This window comes from Cyphomyrmex costatus, unplaced genomic scaffold (genome assembly GCF_001594065.2).
Source record: "Cyphomyrmex costatus isolate MS0001 unplaced genomic scaffold, Ccosl1.0 scaffold100, whole genome shotgun sequence".
In the NCBI taxonomy this organism is placed as follows: Eukaryota; Metazoa; Arthropoda; class Insecta; order Hymenoptera; family Formicidae; genus Cyphomyrmex; species Cyphomyrmex costatus.
In genome coordinates this window covers 773,114-783,113 of record NW_017274955.1, presented here as the reverse complement: position 1 = coordinate 783,113, position 10,000 = coordinate 773,114, and the positions used below count along the sequence as shown (strand labels likewise).

The window sequence follows — 10,000 nt, the reverse complement described above, 5'->3', positions numbered from 1 at the left end:
CATTCTACAATGTCAAGAAACCCTGTAATAAAATGATTGGAGATCGAACACAAATTTGAATATAAAATATATAATTTCCTTTGTCTTTCATATTTAATATGTAAATATAAGTTGTCTAAAAGCGATTTTCTCCCTCTCTCAACGAAAAATTCAGGAGATTAGGTAAGTGAGACTATGGCTGATAAAGAATTGTATTAAAACTTGTGGCACGAATTTTATTCCGAGATTTACAACAAAAATGTTTCAACTAGTTAAAATGCCGTTTAATCTTGGGATATGAAACATTGACACGTATAACATAGGTAAATACAAGACGATGTGGACAATTCAGATATACAATTCAGTAGTTTGCATTGAACTGATAAAATTGATTCGTTTTTCTAATCATTTAGTGTTGTATTTGCGACTTGGATAGGCCTGATGTGCTTCTCAGAGAGGTGGATTCACTAATAAATTCATTAATTACTTATTAAGACTCGTTGGCTGATAAATGAAACAGCCAATCCTCTCTGAGCAGCCCATGTTCATTCGCTATTATATCACTTCTATTACGATATTATAATTTAGGTACAATCTTAATTATTCAATATTAATGAGAATATTAATAATCATGTTTTATTTTGCTTGAATTAATTATAGATTGTAATCATAATTATTTTATAAAGATTCTTACACTAAGAATCGTCAGACATGAAGGAATTTTGGGATTTTAACTCCTCTAGCGTTTGAATTTGTTGACGGAGGAATAATATCCTAAAATTAATAGTAAATAAGCGATATAATTGTTTTATGTTTATACATTTATTAAATGTGCTATAATAACATGAAATGCTTACCTTTGTTCCTGTAACGTTGCCTGAATTTCTGTCAGCCTCACTATCGATCGTGCCGTCTTCAATTCTGCGGACACTCTCGTACACTGCAAACTGCCCATTGTATGTGCTTCCTCACTAAGTTTCTGTGCCTTTACATAAATATTATTTAATTTAAGAAAATTTAGTAACAGGAGAGGGGGAGAGAAAGAGAGAGACTAATCATTTAAGAAATACCGGATTCACACCTGTTTTTCGAGAATATCGGCGGGAAAAGCACGCACGTGCTGTGTCAAGTCTTCCCGGTAATGATTAGCAAGAGATGGTGTTAAAGAAGGTGTTAAGGGAGGTTGCACTCTCGACAATGCTTGTAAACCTCCTGTATTACTCAAATTTCCAAGGGAGCCTAACGTACTGAGACTTTGCAAGGAGCTTAGACCTTGTACTCCGGAATTCGTTCCCCCAGGGCTTGTCACTATACAAATGAATGATAATATATATATAATAAAATGATAAAAAGAAATTTTCAAAAATGTGAACAAAGATGGAAGACAATAAAATTTATTTCGACACATTGTTTCACGAATTAAAATAATTTTTTATGAACATATTAGTTTACTTTCTATATATTAGATTTTAGTTAAGAAATTTTATATATAAATATATATATACACACACACACAATTGATAGATAAAGTTAATAAATTAAAAGTTAAATTTGATTTTAGTATTATAAACAGCTGTTTTTAATTCAATCTAATTGTAAGTATTAACAATTTAATACTTTATTTAATGAAGAAAGAATATAGTATATATAAAGATAAATGGTGATTTGTAAAATAAGCATTATACAAAACAAGTCTTACATTTTCGCGCATCAATACAATCCTGGGTTTCTGAATGTGTGGGAGTAGGTGGACCTTCGCTGGTAATATTGCCACTTGTATCAACTTTTAATGGAACCATCACATCACTTCCAGTATTAGTTCGGTCCCCACTGACAGACTGCTATAATAAAAGATAAACATATAAAATTATGAACTTACACGATGTTTTAAGATAAAAAAGGAAAGAAATAACTAGTTGATTATAATATTGTGAAAACTACTGGATATGTTTACGATTATGTCACAAAAAAGTTTTACTTTAATTGAATTTTATTTTAACAGAGAAATATACTTAGGGGAGAGTGATCTAAATCGGATCTATTTGCAGTTTTTGTTCTCTATGAAGCGTAAATAAAGTCCAATCATAAAACCAATGGTGCCGTTTGAAAGATCATTTAATTTCCTTCATTTTTGCTTCAGACCATTTTGACGTATCTCTTACCTGTGTCGAACTATAATGGAAAATGTAAAAATGCATTTTCCAGTCCGATTTGAACCATGAATTTCAAATCAGACCTCTCCTATTTTTATGGACTTTTAGATAGAATTTTAAAATATTTTAATTAATTTTTGTTAGTATTGAGTAAAAACGAGCAATTTAAGATAAAAAATAAAAAGGTAAAAATACAGTTTATATTATTAGAATTAAAATTCCTGAGTCTGATGACACATGATATTTTATTGATTTAATGTTCTTTAGAACAGATCTAATCGATCGATCACTAGTGCTACAACCAAGTTGTGATGAACCTTCTTCGATGAATTCGTTGGCTTACTCGTCTTTTTAGTGTTTTTTGTATGGATCCGATTTGGATAAAAGTTCTTTCGAACGATTGGAACAAATTTTACAATAAACCGCAAAAGTAATCACAAAACACTTAATATTTTTGAATTCTATACTCTTAAATTAATTACTGTTCAAATTTTTAACATCTTTTACAATGGTTTTTGTTTTTAAAAAAATTTTCGCATAATAGCCGAAAATACATATTTACTATTCTATGTACGTTATGACAGAGTACTGCCAAACTGCTGTCACATGTTCGGTGTCTTATGAAGACTTTATATTATAAATAGCACGCAAATCTGCTTGACCGTTATTTATTTAAATTAAAAAGATTCGATTTGGAACATGGTCCAATTTAGGACATTCTCCCCTATAATTTAAAGTATTAGAGACATTAAAAATCTTTGAAAAATAATTTGTTTTAAAATTTTTGTTGAAAAAAAATAAATCTCACGTTTGTTACAAATCAATAAGTTAGTAAATTTAGTGATTATTAGACACCTTTGTACAAGAATATTAAGAAAAATAAAATTCTGCACATCATATGCATCGGTACCGATTATTAATAGTACATAATTCAATAAATATAAAATGTTTATTTCGACAAAATTTATGTAATGCAAATTTTCAGAAATATTCTCTCTTACTTGTCGGGATAGCAAGATAGCTGTTTGAATTGTCTGTAATGCCTTCTGCGGTGTGATGTCAGGTTGTTCTTTGTTGCCCGTAATTTGTGACAGTAGTCTTGGAAGATTTGCTAGTGATACCGGTGGTCCCGGAGCGTTACTACTTCCTTGTTGTTGCGTTGGCGAACTAAGTTTTCCAGTTGCCTGTGGTGTCGTTGACGATGGATGTGATGTTAACCGAGGTAACGCTAACGAAAGTACAAAAATATGACTATCAAAATACCATAAAGATTGAGATATATAAAAATGTAGTAAATTAATATTAAAAGAAAATTAAATGAAATTTTACAAAAATAAAAAAAAATTTATAAAAACAATGATCATTGTAATTTCTCAAAAATAAAATGTTTCATGCATGATAAAATTACTATCAGAAGTCAGAATTGTCACAAATTCCTCTCATCCTAAAAATTCTATAACTTTTCCCTAATTTTCAGATCAAATTTAATGATTTTCCCTGATACTTTCAATATTTTCAAATTTTTTGTGTTTTTGTCTTGATTTGGAAATCGTCAAATATACTTGGTTGAGGATACAATTTAATATAACAATGTAAATTACTATTAATGTTGCTGATACAGCTTGCATTTATAATTGTTAAGTTGATAGTTTCAAAACAGTGTAGGTATGATGTATGTGTACTAAACTTCTTTAAAGCTAAGCATTTTTATTTTGCAAAATTCCCTGACTTTCCCTGATTTCCCCGTTCGTTTTTCCATTTCCCTGACTTTTCCCTCATTTCCAGTTTTGTGGCATTTTCCTGATATTTCCCTGTTGTTGTATTAAATATCATTGAAAAATGTAATATTTCTACCTGATATATTTTCAATATTATTTCATTATTATCATGTTTTCTATATGCTACAACTTGCACGTAATATGAAAGAAAAACCCACCAGCGGCCAGGAGAACAGGGCCTTGTGGCAGTGGATCATGAGCACAGGATGACGTCAAAGGTTCCGAAGTGGGTGTAGAATCACCTGGCGAGATATCCATATCTTGAGTTTGGCGTTCTACACTAACTTCTTCTCTGCATTCTCTAGATTCTCTTTCTCTTTCTCGTTCACGTTCTCGCTCTCGTTCTCGTTCTCTTTCCCGTTCCTTTTCTCGCTCTCTCTCCCTTGCAGAAACATCATCTCTGCTACTGCCACCACCGCTTGCGCTACATAAGCTCCAGTATTCTCGTTTGTCAGACTGTCGCGACGATTTACCATCTCGCATACTGCTACTGCTATTTGATCGCGAGTTGGAATGTTTATCATGACCTGCCCAGAAAAATTTGAGTTTTGGTAAAATGTTATATATTTTATATATAAAAAAGCAGAATTGTTTTATTAAAAATTATATATATGAATGTAATTGTCCCTTATTTTTCCCTTAATTTTTTTAAGTATGTCACAAACGCAATATGCATTTCTTGTTATTTTATTTAATAAACAATATAACAAGATAAACCAAAAGATGTATCAAGTTTTAAAATAAAAAATTAAGTTAAATTTTATAAAAATTAAAATTTTAAGTTAATTAAATTTTATTCGTCAGTTTTCATAAATTTTTCTATAAAACGTAAATATTTATAAGTACATAAATATCAAAACTATAAATATTAAATAGCAATCAAAAAACCAAAATTAACTTATATTTTACTTTAACAACTTATTTTATTTTGTTTTTTTTTTATTCATTATATCTAACATTTTACATATCATATTTAATGATTATGAAAAAATGTGTAGCTCTGTGTGAGTGACGGATTTATAACCGATAGGTCGAAAGTTCAAATCCTGCATACCTCTGCATATACGGAAAAATTTCTGTATATACTGAATATAGCCTCCTCTCCTTGTGAGTTGACTATTCAGACATATAGAGAATATGGTGCTGTCTATTCCCCGCTGCTACTACTACTAATGATTATGAAAATTTAGACGTACTTGACCTAGAAGAGTAGTCACTAGATTGACGTTGACGATTATCAGTTCGACTGATCCATTCCCGTGGTTTTTCCCATTGAGAAACTTCCGTCTTGCAGTTGTAATAATACTTCTTTCCTGACGAACTCATGTGCTCTGACCAATCGCCAAATCTGGCTGTTCGTTCCGTCGCACCTCCTCGCTCATCACCACGTTTATCCTAAACAGACTGTTCTAAAATTTCCGGAAACAATTGAATAGATTGGGAATATTTGCATCAATTCCAAAACGTGTTCGAAAAGTTGACGTTATATTCATCCACATTCTTGAGGCTATTAAGATATCGATTACATACACATAAAGTCATTTTAAATTATTAAAAATGTAGTTTGTAAAATAACAATATTTTTTTTAATCAATTAAAATAAATGTGTAATTAAATTTTGCTATTGGAATGAACGTATAACAATTAAATGGTATAATTTTTTATTTAGACTTCGAATTTTGAATTTATAACAGATGTCAATATAAAATAAACTTAATTATAATACACTGACCTGACAGGAATTGTGTGATGGTTTTCTCTGGGATGAAGATTCCCTTGATGAATTTGATGATAATTTTAAGGGATGTAAGATCTATAAAGACATCAACACATACATAAACGTTATTTAATAACAAAATTAAAAAGCCAATACGAGCTGGCACAAGTTAATACTTTTAATGATTCTATATGAATAAATTATACTTGTATACTGATAACTTATGCTGGCTCGTATTGGCTTTTTTAATTTTGTTATTAGATTTAATCATTAGAGCCTCTGTCCATTTGAAATTTTTATAAACGTTATTATTGTATGCACCTAAAAAGATATATTTAACTAAAAAAAGCATATTAAATGTTTTTTTAAGTAAAGTTTTAAATAAATTTGTAAATTCGTCGGACTGTGACCATATGTAAGTTATCTAACAGTCCATGGAACGTTAATAAAAACTTATTATGACTACATATGCCTAAAAGAAATATGTATAAATATTTATTTGTAATTTAGGTGTATATATTTAAAATTTTCCCAAAATTAACAATTTACGAATTCTATTCTTTGCGACAGCTTTCTTTGTCTAGTTTAATACATTTTAGATAATACAACAGAAATTGAAAACAATAAAAGATTTATGATTTTATGTTTATCACATAGAATAAATAGGAACAAATTTATGTTCAATAAGTTGTTTATAAGAGTTTTATTATACATATGGCATAAATGTTTAGAAATAACTTTGAAAGAGATTCAAATACTTATATTCTTTTTATTACATGTAACAATAATAATCATTAAATTAAACATTAAGGTTGAAGATACTCACCTCCCCACTACTCCTATCGTGGTTGGTCCTGTGTTCTGAATCCCTGCTCTCACGGCTTCTCTTGTCTTTTAAGGATCGTGCACAATCTACACATATGCAAGCAAGCATGTTACAGCTGAAAATATTAAGAGACAATTCTGTTTTTATACTGAAGAAAGGAGAGGGAGATAAAACTCTAGGTAAAAAAAAATAGAAAATTGTATTACTTCATAGACATATTACTATCTATACGTTATAAAAAAATATGTAGTAACTGATATTTATCAAGATTGTATTTAATAATATTCATAAACTTATGGTTTCTCTATTATTAAAATAAAAATAGGTAATTGTTAAAATATAAAAAGTTTGCTCTATACAGAATGTTGAGGACACACGAAAATAATAGTTTTGCTAAAAAATCTAAAAATTTATAACTCGATACAGACCTGAGAATAATTTTGTTTATACCAAAATAATTATGTAAAACGTTTAAATATTGATGACAATGTTACAAAGCGTTGTAATATTTTAGCAACTAATTTAAACGTCTTTTATAATTATAATGAAAGATAATAATAATTGACTCGTATGATTTAAAAATCGAGGAAAGTGTAAAGTGTAAAGCCTAATCGAGTCTTGAAAACAAGATGTTAATGTTTATTATATTGTGTGAAATTTATATACTGCGTATGTAGTCCCCCCGCGACGCTGATGGATTTTCAGCATTGACGCATACATATTCACTACCGTAGTAATATCACTTTAGTTAAATTGAGAATCAATTTAACCACTTTTTGATGCCTATAGCATCTTATTAGATCTTAATAATATGTTGGAAGACATATATTAAAATTTAATAATAAATTAATAATTTAAACTCAGAGAAGCTGAGATTGTGAAGAATATCACGAGTTGGCGTTTCGTCCCGGCTTCCACTACTGGACTCATCAGTAAGGTAATGTAGTGGGAGCCTACCTTAGACGCCTGTCTTTTATAATTATTTTAATGATTCAAACAAAATTATTCTCAAATTTATCAAATTAAAATTTTGGATATTACAGCAAAACCCTGGTCCTTTCCATGGAGCAAAATAAAAATTATTTACCGGAATACTTGTCCCTAGAGGAGGATAGTTTATAGTCTCTATTTTCTCTCTCCTTCTTGTAAAGAGGCTTGGATGTATAATTCCGAGGGCTGTCCCGGTCCGTCCCCATGCCCATTCCCAAGCTGCCGGCTGGACTGTAAGAGTTACCATTTGGAGAGTCGCGCATACGTCCTTCGTAGCGACTGTCCGATGACGTGGTTGAAGAGGAATAGCCACCCTTAGAACTGCTGTACTTTGCGTTCTACAATCAGATCATTAACAATGTGTTTGGGATATGCATTACCACGAAACATTATATAAATAAATCGGATACATCAAGATTGCTTACTTTTCTCATTCTGATAATATAAGATCGTTATTAAAAATGCTATTAATTATTATAAGCTTGATAATCCACTTGAGAATAACAGACTGTTTTTTGATCTAGTGGCCGTCTGCAAGAATGTATGTGTGAGAGCTATATATCGATTCCAATGATATTAAAAAGAATTCAAAGGAACAAATATCAAACATTGAATAACATTATGATAAAAATGATTATATAATTCTGAAAAATCTCTGGTTTTTCTATGGAATCAGATTGGAGTAAATTCCATAAAATCACCAAATCTTTTAGAAATACCAATTGCTTTTACCATCTTTAACTATCTTTTGTATCAATTATGCACATGTTCTATTTCTGATCTAAAGGACAAATTCTTATTACTCAACTAAACATTTCTCATTTCAGTAAAGACTATGTGAATATTTCTCAATATTGTACTACAAAGACATATTATGTTGTATTCTAAAATTTTCAAGTACAAAGAGAATCTACTAAGTTACTGTGACTTGAGGATTATCATATTTAAAGTTATTTCTGACAGAATATAGAAGAAAGTGACGCAAAAACCGTCGAATTATGAGAAGAATTGAAATAAGATTCCTATCGAGATAGGATCTCAAATATTTTTAGAGGATTACCTGCTAGAATAAATTATTGATTTTTTGAAAAGTGAGGTTATGTTTACAAGACCAGCAGGAAATTATTTCACATCAGACGTAAAAATTAGACGATACTGCGATTAATTTCTGTTCTCCCTATTTTGCATGGACCGATTTAAGTATCGTGAATGTAAATATTCAATTGTTAATACCACCCACCATAAATGATGATAGCTTAAAGAGGGCAAACCCTACAGTCAATCAATGGGACAAACTCTTACAACTAATTACGGCTACAATATTAATTTATCTATAAAGTACCTCAATTATTCGCATCACGGCAGTACGTTTAACGTACGAAATATTGTCAATGACCAAAATGTCACTTGTCAAAGTAGATTCTTTTCGACTTGTCGTGCTCGTCAAATACGTGCATTCGGAGAGTCTTACGCGCAATGTAGCAAATTGCCGACGATTATGCCAATCGCGCGATGATTCGACGACGACGTTGGCGCGCCTCGACCTGGTGAACGATCGAATCTATCTTGCCCGCATGCGACTGAGGAGAAAATTGGAGCGAAGAGCGCGATAATAATGACGACAAAGACGTGCCCGACGAGCGATGGGAACAGACGATCTCGTGGAGACGTAACGACGCGTAAAGAACGAAATACGCTGACGCGATCGTCCGGATGTAGTCTTGTCGCGGGATCGTCGTCGATCGTGCATTATCGATTCCGGGCTGCGCGACCGTGAGTCCTGAGCCCTATCGGAAAGAACGACGGCAAACGGGGCCCCCTTGCCGTGTGTTGCCCCGCCAGCCGAAAAACTGCGAATACGAACTTTGGAACTCCTCTGTGTGGAAGAGTGCTGTCACCGCGGTTGGGTCCCGTGTCCTCCGCGCAAGAACCGGAGCGATCTCATCTTTCTCCGTCTCTCTCTCTCTTCCTCTCTCCCTCTCTCTCTCTCTCTCTTTCTCTCCCTCTCTCCTCTCCTCTCCTCCTCTTCCCTGTCTTCGGACGTGTCGCGCGGGCAACGACGCGGAACCGCGGGCAAAAATAATGCGTGCTGCTCGACTTCGATGATGATGACGACGACGACTCCGATGAACGTACCAGACCAGACGACGTGAGAGGCTGTGTCCGTCAAGAAATGATCGACCCTCCCCCCTCACCCCCTCCCCACCCTTAACCGTATCGTAGATCCACCAATCGCTTCGGTGGTGACAGATATTTACCTGATAGGGATGGGCCTGGTGCTTTTCGAAGTACCTGGAATCATAAGACAACGGGCCGTGAGCGAGGGAGGTAGTGGCGCGGTGTCCGCCGCTCGCGCCGTCGCGGTCATTTCCACGGGGAACAGCACCCGCGCGGATCCCCATCGTGGAAACTGGTCGTGCCCGCGGAACGTCGTGCGGCGGTTTTGTGGCAGTGAGTGCTGCGATGCGTGTGTACGGTCGAGCGGGTCGTACGGACGAATGGACGGATGTCGGGTGACGTGAGAGGTGAGGTGAGCTAGTGCGGAGAGAGAAAGAAA

At 33.2% G+C, this 10,000-nt stretch overlaps 1 protein-coding gene across 4 annotated transcripts in view; it reads right to left on the bottom strand.

The window, feature by feature from the left end:
* The window catches only part of wcy (WW domain-containing adapter protein with coiled-coil wacky), an 11,274-nt gene that overhangs the window by 214 nt on the left and 1,060 nt on the right, over positions 1–10,000 (bottom strand). Inside the window, exons 1-12 of one of the 4 annotated variants that reach the window (XM_018536703.1) lie at positions 9,702–9,735; positions 7,869–7,974; positions 7,541–7,781; positions 6,454–6,539; positions 5,643–5,723; positions 5,107–5,305; positions 4,069–4,437; positions 3,134–3,360; positions 1,679–1,820; positions 1,061–1,287; positions 837–964; positions 1–753 (exon numbers count right to left, since the gene is read on the bottom strand). The exon at positions 1–753 is cut by the window's left edge and continues 210 nt beyond it. In XM_018536703.1, the coding sequence (XP_018392205.1) occupies positions 675–753; positions 837–964; positions 1,061–1,287; positions 1,679–1,820; positions 3,134–3,360; positions 4,069–4,437; positions 5,107–5,305; positions 5,643–5,723; positions 6,454–6,539; positions 7,541–7,781; positions 7,869–7,877 (1,788 nt within the window). In that variant the 5' untranslated portion in view covers positions 7,878–7,974; positions 9,702–9,735 and the 3' untranslated portion in view covers positions 1–674. Of the gene's footprint in view, positions 754–836; positions 965–1,060; positions 1,288–1,678; positions 1,821–3,133; positions 3,361–4,068; positions 4,438–5,106; positions 5,306–5,642; positions 5,724–6,453; positions 6,540–7,540; positions 7,782–7,868; positions 7,975–9,307; positions 9,602–9,701; positions 9,989–10,000 lie in introns of those variants that run through there. The other 3 variants (XM_018536695.1, XM_018536687.1, XM_018536710.1) reach the window with 3 other exon arrangements.